Below are 20,235 nucleotides of genomic sequence, written 5' to 3' on the forward strand. Positions count from 1 at the left end.
GGCGTGGGCTATGGCCGTGGGACGTGGCGGTGGGCTGGCAGGAGCCGGGGCTGGTGTCTCACATCACCGGTGTTTTGGCATCTCCCTCGGAGCTGCATTTGGCCCATTGACGCACGCGCCGAGCCCCCAGTGCTGGCTGTTAACATCACGAGAGGTTTTAACCCTCCTGGAATGACCTCAAACCTCCCCTCCCTCTTCTCCAGTGCTTTTCCTATACGCTCTTCCCCTGCTAAGTGGGGATATATGTGCCGGGAGCCCCCTGCCGCATCCCACGGGATAAGCCGGGATCAAGATCCCCCCTGGAGTGTGACTAAAGCTATCCCTCCGGCAGACGGCTGGGGCTAAGCTGGAGCTCAGCGCTGGCTAATGGTGCTGGATAAGGGGAAGAGGAGGAGGAGGAGGCTCTTCGGCCTCAGGACGGCCGGTGGGAGCAGAGCAAGGACGAGGCTGGCCAGGCTGCAGCAGGGGCAGGATGGGGGGCTGAGCTGCGCTCCCCCCATGGCCCCTTTGCTGGGGATTTGGGGCAAGAAGGGAAGGTGAACGCGCCAGCACTCCCACCAGCCGTAGCTACGTCCAGGCTGTCCGTCAGCCTCTTTTCCCGTGTGTCCATCTGTCTGTCTGACCCCAGCATCCCCCAGCAGGGGGATGGAGCAGGAGGGCGGCCAGTGTGACCGAAACCCCACGGTGGGTCCCTCACCGAGGCGGGGACAGGGAGGGGCTTTTGGTGCTGCAGACCCCCAGAAGCAGCAAGACCCCTTGGCCTGGGTGGGGGTTCTTGGTTTTGAGGCACGGCCGGAGGGTGCTGCCGCTGTCCCCACATGCCCTCGTGTGTGGGGGGAGCAGCTCGGCCCATCTGGCCATGCGGCTGTGGCCGGTGTGGGGCACATCTGGCTGGGCAGATGTGGGGGCTCAGCGAGGGGGTCGCCAGCAGTTGTGTGTTTCCATCTCCCTCTCCCCGCCGTGGGTCTCAGGTCACCCCGGCTCCCTGCAGGCTGCTGTGGGACGGGAAGGAGGGGACACACGGGAGTGCCGTCCCACCCTGCTGTGGGACCGGGGTGGCTCCTCAGCCCAGGGGGGCCTGGGCAAGCCCCCGGGCCAGTCAGAGCCTGACCAGGCACGGAGAGCTGCGTTTTCGCTTGCGAGGGTGGAAGGACCATATGGTCCCCCCTGCAACAGCCTAATAAACCCGGGAATGCAGGTCAGGCACTGCAAATCCCGTTAGTTAACCGCAGCGGGCCGCAGAGCAGAGCCAGCGACCAGGGCTTAACCCTTCTGTTCCCCCAAACCCAGCTGGAGCTGGGGGCACAAGACCCCCCTTCCCTCCCGCAGGCTGCTAGAAACCAGGGCAGAGGCTGAGGACAGTGGTATGGGGACTGGAGTCTCCGAGCTGTTGTGCTGTCCGTCCATCTGTCTGTCCGTCCATCCATCCCTCCCCTGAGCCCTTGTGCCCCTTCCTCCCTTCTCCTTCCCTCCCCACGCTCCGTCCCGCTGCGGCGCAGAGGCTTGGACCGGGCTGGGCTGTGATCCACCCTGCTGGCACCCAGCCCGGGCTGGATGCGGCCGGGTTAGACCCTCTCCCGGCAGGATTAGTTTATGGCCGAGGAACGGAGGCGCCGGTCTCATCCCCCTCTCGGCGACAGATTATAGCATCGTTTAAATGCATCTTGTCTGTGGAAGTAAATAGCTTCTCCGGGTGCCGGCAATCCGCCTGCGCCGAACTCATCGTGACCGTTGCATTAATCTCCGTCCCGGCTCGTCCCCGCTTCCTTCCCCCATCCAGCGTGGCTGGGGTGCAGGTCTGTGCGTGGGCTCGGTGTCGGGGCCACCCCGGGTGTCCCCACCGCAGCAGTGCTTGGCACCCACGGTGCCTTATCCACGTCAAACAGGGTCCCCAGCACGCGTCTGAGCGCCCTGCCTGGCTGCAGAGAGGAGAGGGGCTTTCCTCGCCCCCCCAGCACACAACCCTTATTTGCCATCAGAGAATCCCCGAGGTGAGGAGGAAGGAGCTGGTTGCTGGGGGCTCGGGCTGGGGGTGTCTGCCACAAGCCGGGGCTGGGTGGTAAAATTGCAGACAAAAAAGTGCAGTGCAGTGGGTGGCAGCGGGTGCCTGTGGCTGGCAGGCGGCTGGGTGCGGGCTGGGTCTCGCTGGGGTGGCACCGGGGATCTCCCGTCCCCTGCCCGAGGAGCGGGCGGTGACACCGGGCGTTTCACACCGTCCCAAGTGTGGTTTTTGCTCCGGGCTGCACTTGGTGTTGGATCGAGTGTTTTTGAGGTGGGTTTTATGTGTGAAGTGACCAGATCCTTCTCCAAACCCCGGAGATTTTTAAGGGATAAAAACTGATGCTGTTTCAACGAGGCAGAGTTAAACGTAGCCTCTTGCCAGGGCTGCCCGTGGCTCCTTCGGTCCCGCTGGTACCTCACCCGAGTGGTCAGGCTCGTGTCCCTCCTGCTGGTGGGTCCTTTCGCAGCTCCGCTTTTCCACTAATAATCTCATGTCTTGGAAAAAAAAAATCCCCTTTCCTAATTGCTTGGGGTAGCAAGAGCGGCCGTGGCCATGTCAGCTGGGATGCAGGGAGGACGCAAACCTTCACGCTTCACGTCGGAAAGCAATCTCCATGAGCCGGAGGAGCAGAAAGCCCCCTTGCCGGCGGTGATTTCCGAGCAGGGCAGCACCCATGGGTGCTTTCTGGGGCCCAGCAACTCTCCCATGGCTCCTGGCTCTCCGGGAGGTGGGAGAACAGAGCGGGCGAGCGGGACGGGCTCAGCAGCTGGTCGTCAGCAGGGCGAGTTTGGCAGGTGCCAGAGCAGCACCCACGGCGGTGCCGGCACGGTGGCCTCGCCGGTGGTGCCGGCAGCACGTCCCCGGCATCTGCCTGGCCCGGGGGAATTCTCTGCCTGGCTCTTGGACAAGTTTCATCCCAGGCAACGTAGCTGCGGATGCTGCCCGTCCCCGTATCGAGTGCTAATCCTTTTATAAACCCTCTAAGCTGCTTAACTCCCCCACACCAGAATTCCCTGAGTGGGCTGTGGGGTCCCGGGGTCCCAGCCAAGGCCGTGCTCCCGGCTGGGGAGAGCCCCGGGGTGCCGGCAGGCTCCGAAGCCGCCGCCAGGGAGGGGGCTGAGTGGTTCCCGGGAGCCGAGCTGTCACATCCGCACCTTTCGCCGCCGCTCGACACGGGTAATTCGGGCTCTCCCGCTCGGGAGCGGCTGCAATCAGCGCTGGGAACGGGGAGGGGGGGCTGGCGGAGAGCCAAGGGGGGGGTGGGAGGGGGACCCAGGCCTCCTGGGAATCACTGGCAGCCGCCGGCGGATGCAAAGACCTTGAGATGTCTTCCAGGCTCCCGCAGCCGCCGGCGCAGCGCGTGCCGTCAGCCTGGCTCCGCACCCACCGCCTTGCGCGGCATCTGCTTTCGCGGCAAGATTTTCCTGGGGTTTCTCTCCGCTTGCCGGCTGCGGCGGTGGGGTAGCCGGCTCCCGCTGCAGCGTGTGCCCGGCAGGTACCGCGCGCTGCCCGTGCAATGGCTGCCCGCTCTGCCTGCGGGGTGTTTATTCTTTTTTTTTAAGGTAAAATGGTCAAAATGAAGGACGAAAAGGAATTTCCTAAAAGGCCATCAGACCCGGGCGCTGATGGGGTTTGCACGAGGTGGCAGCAGCAGCATCTTCATCACTTTTCCACCAGGTCATGTCCGTGCCTGGAAAAATTGGGGTGGGGACAGCACCCTGTGGGTGGCACCCCTGGGTGTGGCATGAGTGACAGACCGGCCGTGACACCACCCTTACAGGCAGCCCATGGGGACAGAGCCAGTCTGGGGTAAAGGACCCGATTTAGCCGCTTTCCTCATGTGATCTGGGAGCCAAAAGCAGGAGGACAGCCTTCACCATAGATGCTTGGTGGGATCTGCCAGCCAAAAATTAGCCTGGAGCTGCCTAATATTTGGTAACGAGCCTCCGGAGAAACTCAGCGTCCTTTTCTCCGTGCGTTTGGGAGCAGGGATGTAGCCAGTTATGCCCTATTTCTGTGAGTGGGTCCATGCTGTTGCGGCCGGTGCCTCGGCATGGGTGCCGGGGTGGGTGACCAGCGCCTTGGGCTCCCCGGGGCTGGGGACCTCCCCCCAATACTGAGGTTGGATGCGGCTTCAACACACCCTGGCCCAGCATTGGGCAGCCCCTGAGCATCCCTCCTCGCTGGACACCCCATCCCATGCCAAGGGTGGAGTCACCTGCCGGGAAGCACAACGATGCCCGAGGTCCCGGGGAGGTCTTCCGTGGTTTTGGTTTGCAGGAGAGAAACCCAGCCGAGCTCTCGCTGCCCTTGCGAGGGGTCTGGGGGCTGAAGCACCGGCTGGACCACTCCTGTCTTGGTCTGCTCTCCCTCCTGTGGGGCTCAGGAGATGCTCTGGAGGGGGATGCCCCACGCTAACCCACACTCTCCGTCCCCTTTGCAGCCCACACCAAGGGGCCAGCCCCCAGCCCCAAGCCCGCCGAGCCCCCCGGTGCCATCACGCTGCCTGTGAGCTACCGCCTGTCCAACACCCGCTTGGCCTTCTTCCTTAAGGAGGTGGGAGCCAGCCCAGTGGGCAACGGCAGCGCCCCGCTGCAACGCGCCGAGCCCTTCGTCGTCTTCCAGACCAAGGAGCTGCCCGTCCTCAACGTCACCCTGGGGCCCTTCAGCACGGGGCTGGTGCTGCCCAAGGAGCAGCTGCAGCCCTCCAGCACCCTGGAGGTCCCCGACCGCCTCACCGTCAACTGGAAGGTGCGCGCCTTCATCATCCAACCCCGGCTGGTGGCCAACCAGCCCGTGGTCCAAGTGCTCTTCTACGTAGCCGGCCGGGATTGGGATGACTTCGACGTCACCGACCGGCTGCCCTGCGTGCGGCTCCACGCTTTCCGCGACGCCCGTGAGATCAAGAGCTCGTGTCGCCTGCGGGGCAGCCTGGCCACGTGCCTGGTGCAGGCAGAGCTGCCCCACGCCTGGTTCGGCCCCCCGGCCGTGCCACTGGGCAGGCGGAAGGGCCCCGAGAGCCTGGAGGTGCCGGGCGAGAGCCAGCAAGCCGAGCTGTACTACACCCTGCATGCCCCTGACGGGGCAGGCCAGTGCCTTGGGGACGCGGTCCCCCGCCGGGGGGCCGGGGGGGCCAGGACCGAGGGTCCCACGCAGCACCCGCTGCTGCGCATCGGTAGCGTCAGCCTCCTGCAGCCCCCCCCGGGGCAGCCCATGCAGGAGCATCGGCTGGACGGCAACGTCTTCATCCGCCTGCCCGACAAGCCCCTCAAGCCGGGCGAGGTGCTGAGCATCCTCCTCTACCTGATGTCCAACTCCACGGTGGAGCACTTCACGCTCAGGTACGGTCCTGGGGCTGCCCCCACCCCGGGAGCCGAGGGGGGAGTGGTTTTAGCTGGGCTGTGCGAAGGCAGCCCTGGGCAGGAGGGAGAGGATGGGGAGGGGGTGTTGCATTCATGGGACCTGCCAGGTGCCGGGCCAGGTCTGGCGGGGCTTCGGGAAGGCAAGGGAGGCCAGAGGAGCAGCCGGCACGTGGCTTTGCGACGTCTGGGGGCTTTTGCAGTGGGAGTTTGTTGAAGGGAAGGGTTGTTCCCCCAGGGTTTCCACATTGCCACTGTGGGCTGCTGCCTCCTCCCTCCCAGTACCCCCAGCTGCGCTGGGATCTAGGGCCCCACCAGCCAGTGTGGGTTTGTTCACAGCCGCTTTGGAGACAAGGTGTGGTATGGCCATGGGGCTGCTGCGGAGCGAGCGGGCGCTCCCCGCATCCCCCCATCCTGCCCTGGAGCCTGGGTGGGAGCAGAATGGGGCAGTGAGCGGGAGGTGCTGAGCACCCCAGTGTGGGGAGGAGTGGGGGGGACCCCTTGCGTTGTGTCCCTAAGGATGGGGGGCAGAGCCTCGGCCACACCTTTCAAAGGGCATTTACACGTGCCCCTCTGGCCACCGGGCCAGCAGCGAGCCCCTGGCATGGGGGACGTGGCACCTGATGCTCTCCTGTTCTCTGCCCTGGGGATGCCCAGCCCCACACGGGTGTTACTGTCCTGGGGGGCAGCTCTGGGGCTGGGCGACCAAATGGCCAGAGAGGTGATGGGGGGCAGAATCCTATGAAGAGGAGGGGCTGGGGTGGGCTCAGCCCCATGGCTGTTGCTGCCAGCCTGGGTGATCTTTCTGACAGCCGGGGGGGATCAGGGGCAAAAAATGCCCCTGTGCCCATGTGCAGGGGGCCTGGGGGGACCAGGGGTGAGGGTCCGGTCCTGACCATCGCTCTCCGCAGGGTGAAGGCCAAGAAGGGCGTCAACCTGCTCAGCACTAAGTCGAGGAGCGGGCAGTGGCTGGTGAGCTCGGAGCTGCTGACGGGGGGCAAGCACTCCACTGCCACCATCGACGTGGCCAGGGTGGATGGCGTCGGGCCCAGGTAAGGGACACCCCTGCTTCTGCCCCCTCCGCACCAAAGGGGTTGGGGCAATTGCTGGGGTTTGGCCCAGAGCGGTTCTTCCTTCACCCCCACCCTGGGTGCCTGCTTGGCTGGCTAAAGGGCAGGTGAAGGTGGGTTTCGTGCCCCGAGGTGGTCAGGCCGCTGCCCAAGGGCTGTGTGAGGTGTGTTCAGGTGGGATCTGCCCCGTGGTCAACACAGGCGACCGAGCTGGGGCTCAAGCAATGCGCTCACAAGTCATTGGCACCGTTTTGCAGCCGTATCCCTGGCTCTGAGCTGGGATGGCCTGGCCGTGTCGGATGCCGGTGGGCACAGGTAGTGAGTTCTGGGGCTGTGGGGCCGTGGAGGATGCCCCAGTTTGGGGTGGAAGTATTTCAATTTTTTTAATACTGCGAGAGGTAGCAGCTCTTTGCTGAAGAGCCTGACGTCTCCTCCGGGAAGGAAGGGGAACAGTCCCCAGGCAAGGTCCTGTCTGGTCCCCAAGGTGGTGGATGAGTGTCAGATGGGGAGCATGGACGAAGGCAGCGCCCGAGACAGGCAGAGCAAGTCCTGCCCTGCTCGGCACAAGGACGGTGCCCGTCCCTGGGGCTCTGGGAAGGGCTTGGGTCAGTCGAGGAGAGCCCAGGGGATAGAAATGAGAATGATCTGAAGGAGCGAGGACACACAAAGCCAAGCTGAAAACCCAGAGGCTGCTCAGCCTGGAGATGGGGCGATGTGGGACGGGTCTGCAGCGCACGGAGGCTGCGAGGGCGAGGGACAGCTTTGCCCCTTGCATCCACGTGGGCAGGACGTGGCGAGCAGGGGCAGGGGGTGGGCAGGGGCTCAAAGTCACTAACAGAAAAGACTCTGAAGTGCGGGATCGCAGTTGTTCCCTGGCTATGGCACCTCAATAGCTGCGTCTTTGGGGACAGGCAGACAAATGTCTCCAGGAGCCAGGATAAAGCGTGTTGATGCACTTGAGCCCTCTGTGTTGGAAATCCCCCCGTATTATTATTTGGGACAACAATATCTCTGCCCTCCACCCCAAAAGTAAGCGAAGTTGGGGTCAAGCTCTTGCAGAAAGGAGCTCCTCTGCTCTGACTGCTTCGAACGTGAGCTCAAAAGCTATCTGCGGAAAACCCCTCCAAAGGGCTTGCCCGCAGGGTGGATTTTCCCTTACCCCACAGCATTGCTTCCAGATACAAAACGCAACCGCAGCACCCGAGCCCGCAGCCCCGTGGCTGACATCGGAGTGTCCTCGGGGCCACCAGCCCCCTCATCCTCTGCACGGCCACCCCAGCACCCCTGCACGTGGCTGCCAGACCCGCCGGCAGCGAGGTCCTCTCCTCTCCCCCTTCCCCCTCTCCCCGTCTGCTGCAGCCGCTTCAAATCAGCCTGGAAAGGTTAGAGACGGAGGATGAATTTAAAGTGATTACAATCAGCTTTTAGACAAACAACTCCATCAAATATTAACGGAATGGAAAGTATGAATGACTCAAAGCCGTGTTGCCCTCCAGGCTGAGCAGCCGGAGGAGGTTGCTTTGCCGGGGCTCTGGGGGCTTTTGGCAGCGTCGGCTGTGCAAGGAGGGGGCGAGGGCCCTGAGCTTTGGGGGTGTTAACAGCCAATTTTGGGTGTTTCGCACCCCAGCGGCCACATCCTAAATTATTCCCCCCATCTGGGTAGCCTGGCTCTTGTCTCTGCCGTGGCTGAGAGCAAACGGTGCTCGGGGAGGGCAGGAGACGGTGGCTGGCCCCCGGCAGGGCTCCTGGGACGCCGCGGGGCACCCCGTGGCGAGGAGTCCCAGCGCTGAACTGCCTCTGGCGTGACGCCGCAGCTTTGGCTCATCGTTGGTCGCGGCGCTCCGGGCTTGGCAGCGCTCAGCCTCTGCATCCCATCCTGCCTCGGGGACGCCCCAGGGTTTGCTCCTGTTGTTTAGCTCCGGGTCCTGCTGTCCTCATCAGCCACATTAAACGCATGGGGTTTTGATGAGCTGATGGTCTCGGGGCCGTTATCCCCTGCCCGTCCCCCCATCCCCTGCCCGTCCATCCTGCGCATCCCCACAGCCGCCCCGAGTCCCGGCTCAGTGCTGTCCTGCCTGCTGCCGGTGCTTGAGCCGCTTTCTCCCGTACCTCAGTTTCCCCATGTGAGGGGGCATCTCCTTGGATCCGTGCAATCTCCTCGGAAGGGGCTGTAAAGTCAACAGCTCGGGCTGGGCTCTCGTATAGGGACTTATTTGCTGTCCCCAAGCGTGTTGGCCTCGTGGCTGTGGGGCTCTTGGGGTTTGACCTGCGGGAGATGAGTGTGCAGGCAGGAGAAACCTGGGGCGGTAAATCCAGCCATGCTGCCGGCAACACGGAGCCGGGGAGACAAGGGCAGCACCTGCAGCCACCCACTGTCCCCCGGGGCCATGGCCACACACTCGCCCTGTGATATCACCCACAGCCTTGGGAAAGCACCCGCTTGAGCTGCCGAGTTTTTCTCCCACTGGGGAGAGGCAGTGATATGCATTTCTCTCTCCCACCAGGAAGATTCCCATGGGAATCTGCAGGTTCCTATCGGAGCAGCCCCCCATGGAGTGGGGGATCAAGGCTGCTGTGTTTGGGAGCAAGCATCATGGTCCTTCTGGGAGGTGGGGGAACACCGAGAAGGGACCTGCTGGGGATGCTCTGCATCACTAGAGGGGACTGCCCGGAGCTGACCCCGGGGTGTCTGTGGGATGCAGGGCACGCAGCTCACACTGTCCCCGTCCTGTCCTCCTGCCCAGGGACGGGGACTCCTCCTCCGAGATCATGCAGCTGGATTTTGAGATGGAGAACTTCACCAGCCAGTCGGTGACGCGCCGTATCATGTGGCACATCGACTACCGGGGCCGCAACCCGCCACCCGACCTGGAGAAGGTGGTGACGGAGCTGACCGTCATCCAGAGGGACATCCGGGCCATCGTGCCCCTGGCCATGGTGAGTGGATTTGGACTTGTGCTCCTTCCCTCTGCTTAGCCTACCTGGTTTGATGTTGGGGATGGGTTGGGTCCCCCTGAGGGATCTCGCACCAGCCCATCCGCCCCATAGCACCTATACACCCATACGTCCCACCCATGCGTGGGTCCTTCTCTGCCCCAGGGCTGGAGTGGGAGGGGGGCCGGCCGGGATCAAGGGACAGGCTGCCCTCTGACGTGATGGTGTCCCTTGTGCCCCGTCCCCAGGACACAGAAATCATCAACACGGCCATCCTGACGGGGCGGACAGTGGCCATTCCCGTGAAGGTCATCGCCATTGAGCTGAGCGGTGTCATCGTGGATGTCTCGGCTATGGTTGAGTGCAAGTCCAACAATGAAGACATCATCAAGGTGGGTGCAGGGGCTGGGCTCTTGAGACCCTAACAAGGGGCTGAGCTTCTCCCAGGGGTGCTGAATCCAATGGTGGCGTGGGCTGGAGCTGGATGAGCTGGGGCCGGTGTCTGAGCTGATGTGCCACACAAGCCCACCCCATCCCAAGCATCATCCCCTCAGTGGCTTCGGTCCACGTGTGCCTCTCCACGGGATCTGTTGGGAGAAGGACAAGACGCTTTGTCACTGTCCCTGGAGAGGCCGCGGGATGCTCCGGCGCGGCGCAGGCTGGCACCAGGCAGCAGCAATAACTATGGGTTATCACAGCACTTAGTGCTGATAAGGTGAAATATTGTCACCTCGCAGTGTCAGCTGCACATTCCCTCAGCGGCCTCACTCGTGCCTCCGGCTGACATTTATCTCCTGTTTGGGTCGGATGCTGGGCTGAGCTCAGGCTGGGGCTGGGGGCTGGCCCCGGCGAGGTGTGGGAGGACGAGCCGGGCATCTGGGGACGATGGAGGGAAAAGGGAGGCCGAGGAACGAGATGGGCTGCACGGGAGAGGTGCTGAGCAGCCGTTGCCCACGCGTCTGCCCCAGCCGCCAAGGCAGCAAGTCTGTCCTCGAATCCAGCCGTGTTGTTTCCGTCACCAGACCCATGCACCCATATACATTTTTCTATCACTGTATGTATCCACCTATCCACCTGCCATATTAGTCTATCACCATTTCCTTCCATCCATCCATCCATCCATCCACTCACCCCTAGACATTATTACCTTCTCCCAAACACCCCCCGCCCTGCACGCACCCAGCCAGCCCACCCTCTCCACCTCCCCGCTGCGTGGGGGAGAGGCTGGGAGCCACACTGGGGGTCTGGGCTCTGCCGGGTCCCCCAGGCCGGGTGCCGCGGCCCCTTCGCCAGTCGTTGCTCTCCCGGCCGAGCCAGGGGTGACGGGCAGAGCCCCGGCCCCACCGCCCCGCGCCCCAGCAGTGCTGGGACTTGCTCTCCCTGGCCGTCCGTGGGTGTGCGGGCGGGTGACAGCCGCCGTCACAAACTGTTTACCCAAGTTCTTGACTAAAACTGCGATTTACAGTGCCGGGGCTAATTTATGGAGACCGGTCCTCCGCAGCGTGATAAAACACTGGAGCAATAATACACTTCAGGATGGACTCCAAGACACTTAAACTGTTTAATGTGCTGCCTTTCTACGCATAAATCTATTTACACGCTGTCCCCAGACCTGGGGGGAGCAGACACATGCACACAAGCCGGGATGAATAATGCATGGAGCAGCCCTCCGGCCCCGGCTCACCTCCTGCTCGCATCCCGCTCGCCGCTCGGAGCCCCGTGCAATTTCTCGCTGAGTTATTTTGTGTTTGTGCCGGAGCTTCGTTTCCGAGGGAGCTCTCAGTTACCTGCTGAGATCGGGGAGTATGATTACAGTGTCAGGGCTATAAACCTGTTACATAAATCAAAGCTTACGTAGTGGGATGTGCTGTCTGTTACTGTAAATAATTTAAGGAAGGAGGGCTGGGGAGCCAGGAGCTGCTTCTCCCCACGCCGCCTGTGGCTTGGGGGTGGTTGCTCTTGTGTGTAAGGTGGAGGGAACTTGTCCTGGACCTGGTGGACACACGGCCGTGAAGGTGCCAGGGCCACCCGTGAAGGATGGTGGGAGAGCACGGGTGGGAGCTGTCACCCTCATCCCCTTCTGCGGTGACACAGGGCAACTACCCATGCTCAGCCCAGAGAGAAGGACCTTATCACCCAAGGTGGCGTACGAATAATCCCCCTTCCCTGCCCGCCTTGTGGCCTCAGGAACTGTGTATGTGTTGAGGGACACGCGGGGAACGGAAGGGCCACCTCTGCTGCCAGCGATGCTCAATGGCAGATGCTCAACCTCAACTGCTATGTGAACCTTTCTTAGAAGCCCACCATCCACAGCTGCTTGAGGACCCACCAGGAGGAAGTCGGCTTAGTGGGGCTGAGCCTCGGGGACTCTGGTCACCCACAGCCACCGCTGGGACCCCTGGGTGGCCAACATGGTGTCCCACCAGCCCCACTCCTTGGAGAAGGTGTGTCCCCTTGATCCCACGCTTGAGGCCGTGCCAAGCGGGGAGCTCCTGGATGCAGAAGCGGAGCCGGCGGTGCCTTGGCTCTGAGCCCAGGCAGACCTCTGCCTCTCGCTTCCCGATGCCTTGCTGCGAATCCGAGAAGTTTCTCTGCACAAGCATGCACTTCATTTAAAAGCTAATCTGCAGTCACTCCATCATCAGGACAGGCCTGATGTGCTGGGATTTTTTGTTGTCGTAGTTTCAACCCCACCAATTGCAAAGCAAGTGGTCCCCAGAAGAAGATGCTGGGGGGATTTATTAGCTAAAGTAATGCAAGCAGCAGCCCATCATGTTTATTGTGATAAATGGCACAATATCCAGAGCGCTCCTTTGCTGGAGGATTTGCCCAGGAGCCCCATCTTTATTCAGACACCGCCCCACCAGAGATGAGATTGTCTTTTCAGACGTGCTGAGCTGGTATCTCTGACAGGAAGACAAGGAACAAACCCTCCTGCATTGCACTTCCCTCCTGTGCCTGGGGAGCGGGGACGTCCCAGCGAGCCCAGGTCCTGGGCTCTGCCTCCTTCAGCAGTCCTGGGCACCATGGGCACCTCGCGGTGGGCTCCCACAGCCGAAACATGGAGCTCTTGTAGAAGTCGGGCCCTGCTCATGGGCTTGGAAATACAAAGTTCCTGCAGCTGAATGACCACAGATGCCCAAAGATAAGATGGGGACAGAGGCAGCGATGCTACCACCTCGGCTGTCAGCTACTGTGCAGCGTGGACTCAACTCCTTACCAGCCATCAGAGAATCCACGTGGGAGAGCAGCTTGTTGGAAATAAGCCCTTCTGCGCTGCTGAGATGCTTGGTGCGTCTGAGAGCGCAACCGTGCTGCCGGTTGAGCAAACAGGTTTTATTTTTCTGCAGCAGCAAACAACTCGGATGCAATTCCTGACGGTGCCGGGGGTGGAAGGGGGTCGGGGCTGGGCCACGGGGCCGCTGCAGATGAGAGGTTGGAGCCTCCGCAGCCTGGCTGCCTCCTCCCACCCTCGCTGGGAAGGACAAGGTGCTGTTGACTCCGATGGCCAAAGCTGAAACGCGGGCGATGCTGCAGTGGCATCCTCTTAGCTCCTTAATTGGCTCGGGTCGGCCGGTAAGAGGTGGCCCCTGCAGGATGTATTCATCTTATAGCAAATTTAACTAATGGCATTTGCATAAATGTGAATTAAAAGGGAGAGAGAGAGAGAGAGAGAGAGAAGATGAACGTGAGGATTCAGATGGACTCTGGGAAGCTCTTCCTGGGGTTAGCAGGAGGGATGGGGACGAGGCAGCGGTGGGTACCCGTACACGGGCAGGCGGCTGGTCCGTGCTCACTGCCTGTGCCCTCTGGGCATGAGTGGAGGAGATTTTGGGGCAAATGTCCAGGATGAGCGATTTGCAACATCTGTGAAGCACCCGTGGGTGCCTCTAGCTCAAGCGCGGTAATGGGGTACTTCGGTGCGGGGGCCGAAGGAGCTGAAGCACCAAATGAAGGTGCCTGTAAGGGCTGGCAGAGGAGCTGGATGGGGGGGAAATACATGTTATGGCCACGGTGTGTGTGGGTCCACACCTCTGAGCAGGGACCTTGGGGAGGAGAGAGCACCCCTGCTGCTGGGCCACCTTTAACCGAGTGAGTGCTGGGTGGCATTCTGCTCCTCTGGTGTTTCCCACCCTCCAGGCAGCCTCCTGGTGGGATCTCTGGTGTGTCTGCGGGAGCGTTGCGACCCCCCCACCCTCCCTTCTCCCCCCAGGTCTCCAGCAGCTGCGACTACGTCTTCGTCAGTGGGAAGGAGTCACGAGGCTCCATGAGCGCCCGGGTCACCTTCAGCTACGAGCACCTCTCTGCCCCGCTGGAGATGACGGTGTGGGTGCCCAAACTGCCGCTGCACATCGAGCTCTCGGACGCCCGGCTGAGCCAAGTGAAGGGCTGGAGGGTGCCCATCCTGCCGGACAGGAGGTGGGTGCTGCGGAGCCGCCGCGCCTGGGGCTGGAGAGGGCAAGGGGAAGGTGGGCGTAGCGGTCTAATTGCCTTCTTCAGCTACTTAATGAGGGGCTTTTAGAGATGGTGGAGCCAGACTCATCTCGGGGGTCCCCAGTGAAAAGGTGAGGGATCATGGACACAGGTTGCATGTTTGTATGGAAGGAGGAAAATTTCACTACGAGGTTGGTCAAATGCTGGAACCGGTGGGGAGCACCCATACTTGGCAATGGTCAAAACTCTCCTGGATGAGGCCAGGAGCAGCCAAGCTCCAAAGGTAGCCCTGCTTCGAGGACTAGAGACTTCCAGATGTCCATCTCAACCCGAGATACCTTGTCCTCTCAGCTGGTTACGGGGCGGAGATGCCAGTGACCTCCTGCCATGTGCTGCTAAAGCCCTCAGAGACCTCATGGGCAACAGGCATCTTTTTGGCTGAGAGCCACCAGGTTTCTCCTGTGCTTGGGGAGACCCTGCCTTTCTTCCTGCCCGGCCACCCCTCTCCTTTCCTGGAGGGGCTGAAGAGCTGCGGCAGGAGGGAGCTTGGCAGCACTGCCCCATCCCGCCCAATCCCTACCCGCTGCCCCATCCCGCAGGTCGGCGCGGGACAGTGAGCACGAGGAAGACGAGGAGGAGCGGAAGCAGAGCCGGGGCTGTGCCCTGCAGTACCAGCATGCCACGCTGCAGGTCTTCACCCAGTTCCATACCACGGCGGCAGAGGGCACGGGGCAGGTGGTCACCATGCTGGGACCCGACTGGCTGGTGGAGGTCACCGACCTGGTCAGCGACTTCATGCGTGTGGATGACCCACGGGTGGCCCACATGGTGGACAGCTTCACGCTGGCTGGGAGGGAGCCGGGCACCACGCTCTTCAAGGTAACCCCCAGCCACCTTTGTCCCCTTCCCATGGTGTGGCTGGGGGTGGTAGGCAGTGATGGGCACCCTCATCCCCTGCAGGTTGTGTCCCCGCTCATGGAGGCGGTGCTGGGCGAGACGCTGGTGACGGTGGCGGAGGAGAAGGTCAGCATCACAGACCTGAAGGCCCAGGTGGTCTCCAGCCTCTCGCTGTCCCTCCACCCCAGCCCCGGCAACAGCCACACCATCATTGCCCGGACATCCGTGCAGCAGACCCTCAGCTTCTTCAAGCAGGTGAGGCCAGGGGAGTGCGCTCAGACCTGGGGGGCCCACTGGGGGACTTGGGGTGGGGTGAGGGCTCCATCTGCAACTCCCCCCCGCCAAATCCTGTCCACAGTTACCCCAGGCCCCCACAGCTACTCACTGTCCTCCAGACACCCTGGTGAACCCCAAGGCACCCCAGAAACTTTCATGCAGACCTATGAACCAACCCTGCCCAGCCTGGGGATAGGACACAACCATGGGGACAAAGGGGTCTGGAAGAAATCCCACACAGTTCCTAGCCCAGCTGTGGTAGCCACACCTGGCACATTTGGGGCTGGGATTTGGGCAAGAATGGGGAAAATTGAGGGAAGAACAGCTAGGTGATGGTTGGAAGGAACAAGATAGATGATGGAGGTATAAAGGGTGAATTGGATGGAGAGAAGGATGCAGAGGAGGAGGCATGGATGGAGGGACGGATGAATGGGCGCAGGTGGGACTGGCATCGTGCTGGGCAACGGTGCCTGTGTTGGTCCCACAGGAAGCGCTCCTGAGCCTGTGGATTTCCTACAGCGATGGCACCACGGCCCCCCTCTCCCTCTATGACCCCAAGGACTACAACCTGGTGGTGAGCAGCCTGGATGAGAAGGTGGTCTCAGTGACCCAGGACCGGGCATTCCCCTTGGTGGTGGCAGAGAGCGAGGGTGCAGGGGAGCTGCTGCGGGCTGAGCTGGTCATCTGTGAGAGCTGTCAGAAGACCAAGCGCAAGAGTGTGCTCTTCACAGCCTTGGCCAGCGTGCGGGTCCACTTTGGGTCCGAGGAGGATCCGACCTATGACTATGACCATGTGTCCAGCAAACCAGGGCTGGTGGAGACAGGGGCAAGCACCACCCTGCGGGCAGAGGTGGAGAGGAAAGTGGAGCCGAGCGAGGATGGTAGGATGTCCAGCGCGTCTCACCCCACCGAGGACTTCCCCACTATCCCCACTGGCTTCGTCCAGGTGACCAGGGGGCTGACGGACCTGGAGATAGGCATGTACGCCCTCTTGGGTGTCTTCTGTCTGGCCATCTTGGTCTTCCTCATCAACTGCATTGTCTTTGTGCTGAAATACCGGCACAAACGCATCCCACCTGAAGGCCAGACCAACATGGACCATTCCCACCACTGGGTCTTCCTGGGCAATGGGCAGCCCTTGCGGGCTCACAGTGACCTCTCCCCTCAGCCTGAGAGCCCTGGGAACCCCCTGGAAAATGTCCAGACCTGCTGCCACGGGGATCACCACAGCAGCGGGAGCTCGCAGACCAGCGTGCAGAGTCAGGTCCATGGTCGTGGGGACGGTTCCTCAGGGGGCTCCACGCGGGACCAGGGTGAGGATCCGCTCAACTCGCCCACCTCCAAACGGAAGCGGGTGAAGTTCACCACCTTTGCCACGCTGCCCTCTGACGAGCTGGCCTACAACTCCATTCCCATTGCTGATGAGGAGGACTTGGAGTGGGTCTGCCAGGACATGGGGCTGCAAGACCCTGAAGAGCTTCACAACTACATCCGCAGAATCAAAGAGATTGCTTAACGCAGGGGCAGAGGGGACGGGGCGGGAGGGAGGGGGCCGCCGTGCCACGCCATGTCACGCCGTGCCACGCCACGCCATGCCACGCCACACCATGCTGGTTGCTTCCCCAGGGCTGGAGACCCAAATTTGGCTCTCTCTTGCGTGTTCCCTCTTCCGCACATCTCACGTCCTCCTCACCCCATCGGAAGGCACCTCCGGGGGCCTTTTTCTTTTCTTGCCCTTTATTGTCTGGTTTTCCCAGGGGAGGCATCAGCGCACGTGTGGCCCCCCAGCCCACCGACCTGCGGCAAGGGGGCAGCCAGGGAGGCGAGCTGGGGGGCAGAGATGGGGTGAAAACCTGGGGGGGTGTGTGCGTGTCCAGTGGCAAACGGGGCAGGATGCTGCTGCAGGTCCTGCCGTGCGGGGGGGTGGAAGAGGGGACATGTCCCCCCAGGAGCCCGGCCGGGAGATGGCGGGTGGGGGCTTCCGGAAGGCAACCCCCGCTGCCTTCACTGCACTCGGTTGCACAATTTTGGAGGCGAGTGCTGGTTCAGGGATGTGCTGCCCCACGGCTGTTGGGGGGCTCCCGCAGCTGGAGCCCCCTGCCCCATGCTCTGGGTGAGGCAGGAGGGGAGGGCAGCTGCCGGGGGCTGGAGCCCCACGGCCACGGGTCCGGTGCGCTGCTGTCCCCATCGCCCGCTCCATCCCAGCCCCAAACGCCTGGCCAGCCCCGTGGCATGGGCCCTGTGGGGCGGTGATGGTGGTGTTCGCCGCAGGAGCGTCCCGTGGGGACCGCGTGTGGCTGCCCCTGCCCCCTCCCGCTGCCTGGGGAGGGCTGCGGCCCCCGGGCAGGGGCAGTTTGGGGGCAGGGAGCCCGGCTCGCTGCATGTGAGCTTGCTGGCCATTGCCGCTCCCTCTGTTCCCAGCGGTGGGGCTGGCGCTGAGCCCCCCCAGTAGCCCTGCTGGGACCTCCGGGGCCAGCCCCCGGTTTCTGTCCTCATCCCCGTGCTGGGATGCGGCTCTGAGACTGGGAGGTGGTGTGGGGGCTTCCCGCCGCCCGGAGGGGACCAAGCCTGGCTGGGGACACCCACAGCCGAACGTGGTCTGGGTGTCCCAGTGCCAGCCCAGTTCCCCCAGTGCCAGCCCAGCAGGGATGCCCGGAGCCAGGCTCAGCCTCCGCGGTGCCTTCTGACTGCCATAACCCAACGCCTCCCCGGCCACCCCGCGCTGGCGGCAGCTCCCAGCCCCTCCGGCTCACCCCAGAGGCCCCCCCCCCCGCCCCGGGCCACCCCAACTCCCAGCCCAGTGCTGAGCTGGGTTTATCCTGGTTAACCTGGTCAGCCGGGTTAACCCTGCGGGGACCACCCAGGTACCAGGGCTGGGGGGCCTCAGCTGTGCATTGGTACCTGCGGGCACCGAGCGCGTGGGGACGGGGACCCCCCCAGCATCACCCGGGGCAGGTGGGAGGCAGAGGCTGGCAGTGGATTATTTCTGGATCGGAAGTTACCCACCACTGTGTCTCTTTTTTTTTTTTTTTTTTTTTTCTTTCTTAAATAAAAGACTAGAAAAGAAAAAAACCCAACGAAACAAAAAGCCGAAACCAAAAGGCATCGCAGCACTGTGATGGGCCATATCTCTGCCGTGGTGCCTGGGGTGGGTGCTGCCACTAGTTCGGGGGTCAGCCTGGGTGGGTGCAGAGTCTGCTGGAGGGGTGAAACACTGCTGAGGTCCTGGGGGCATGGCTGGGCTTCGATCCCCACCTAAGGTCTGAGCACTTTGGGGTCAAAGCTGTGGATTTGGGTCTCCCCCCTCCAAAATCCTCCCCTTTTGGGCAGCCTGATCAAAGACGGGTGGTCAGGGACCGGGTGATGCTGCAGCCCCACCCTCGCTGCCCCCGTGCCTCGGTTTCCCTGGTAGGCAAGTGGCAGCCCGCGGTGGTGCGTGGTGTTGCGAAAGCCTCTAAAGAGTTTATCAGTTTTGGGCTATCAAAATTTCTCTCCCAAGCGGCCTTAAAATTTACCTGATAGCTCTATGCTGATTTTATATACATACACATATATATACGGGGGACTTGAAATGTGCTCAAAGGCCAGGCAGCCGATGCAGTTAGGTTTTACTGTGCCCTGTTATCTAAAGGACCCAGGTCTGGCTGAATGAGCCACTGAGCTGATAGTGGCTCCGAGCAGTAAAATTAATACAGCCGATTTCCCTGCTTGGAACTGCCAAACCTCCTCGTTAAATTAACATACATGAATATTTGTTAAAAAAAAAAATAAAAGGAAGGGAGAAAGGTAAGAAAAGCGTATAATAGAATTTTATAATCGTAATAAGACATGGCAGTGCCCAACTCCTGGTCTGTGAGCACGTCCCGGGGGCTGCGAAGGTGGAAGGTGGCAGGGTCGGGGGACAAAGACCCGCAGGAGTCAGGGACAAGGTAGCTTGGCCGGGCTCCATGTGGGGCGTCCCCGCGGCTGAGCCTCTGCCAGGTTTTGCCCCCCTTCTTCTGGCCGCTATCTGCCAGCCCCCCCACGCAGCGCTGGCCACTCGCCCACCGCCTCCTCCGGGCGCTCGGCGGCTGTGGCTGGGGCCCAGGGCTGACACCGAGCACCAGCGGCGCTTTTCCAGCCCGTCGCTTCCCGTTTCAGCTGACGGACCCGGCTCGGGTCTCCACGAGCCCGTGGGAAGGAGGCAGCCTGGGCTGTTTGCGGGGGCTGTGGGTGCTCTCATGCCCGAGCACCCCAGCTCGTGTCCCACGCGTGGCTCTTGCCTCTCCGGTGCTGGGCGGGGGGCGGCGGGGAGGGCAAGAGACCCGCTTGGGGCGGCTTCGCTTTTGAATGAAGAGAGCAAAACCTTCTATATAGCTGTATAGCTATCTATTGATGTAAAAATATGTGTATATTTATAGTTCATACATACATATGTATGTATTTATACTTTATACATATGTATATATATGCATATATATCGTGTGTGCATATATTTATTTATTTTATATATATATATATATAAAATATATATATATATAAAGGGTGTATGTGTGTAGTCCCTGTATGGAATGATGCAAAGGGCTTTGCTTAGGTGTAAAGGTGCGTGTATGCGCACACATACACATCTAAATACACACACACACACACACACTCTTTCTCTCTCACCCCTGAGCATCATCCACCATCCCAGCCCTCAACCCCCACCCTGGCGTTAGGTGCAAGAGTGAAGCCGCTCACCAAAAATTTATTTGGGTTCCTGGTGCCCTTTAAGTCCATCAGCAAACGCACCAGGAGGCAGCAGGCAAAAAGCTGGGGCCAAACCCCAGGAAAATGGGAATGCTATGGAGTCTGACAGTGCCTCGTCCCTTCCCCAGCTGGTCCTCTCACTCCTACTGCCATTTTATTTTTTCCCATCAGGAATAATCAGCTGGGACATGGAATATAAAAAGAAAAAAGACCCACGAGAGCAGTTGGAGATGGTGCGATTTAGACTGTAGACCACCCTCGTGCCGGGGACTGGTGGCACCCGCTGGGGACAGGCCACTGGCCACCTGCACCGCAGCGCCCAGCTAGTCCAAAACAGGCACCTTCCTCCCTTATTGCTTCAGATCCCGTTAAACAACCCCCCCCGCAAACAGCCACATCTCACTGAAGGAAAAAGAAAGAGGAAAAATAATTAAAAAGAAGCCTCTATTCCAGCTCCCCTCGCGCTGCCCTCTGTTTATTCTCCGCTGCCTCTTTCCTGTTTAGCGTTTTACTATCTGCTCCCAGCAGACAGGGA

The 20,235-nt window shown here is 61.4% G+C and overlaps 1 protein-coding gene across 1 annotated transcript; it reads left to right on the forward strand.

Moving 5' to 3' along the window:
• Window positions 1-645: 645 nt before the first annotated feature.
• TMEM132E (transmembrane protein 132E) lies at window positions 646-16,488 on the forward strand (the record flags this gene model as incomplete). The annotated part of the gene is made up of 10 exons (XM_082008748.1): window positions 646-684; window positions 3,010-3,178; window positions 4,446-5,343; window positions 6,273-6,413; window positions 9,176-9,368; window positions 9,614-9,757; window positions 13,579-13,784; window positions 14,399-14,678; window positions 14,760-14,951; window positions 15,460-16,488. 10 exons carry the CDS (start codon window positions 646-648, stop codon window positions 16,486-16,488), a joined length of 3,291 nt encoding a protein of 1,096 aa, XP_081864874.1.
• Between the last annotated feature and the right edge of the window lie 3,747 nt (window positions 16,489-20,235).

Source organism: Phaethon aethereus, assembly GCF_964289735.1.
Source record: "Phaethon aethereus genome assembly, chromosome: 19".
In the NCBI taxonomy this organism is placed as follows: domain Eukaryota; kingdom Metazoa; phylum Chordata; class Aves; order Phaethontiformes; family Phaethontidae; genus Phaethon; species Phaethon aethereus.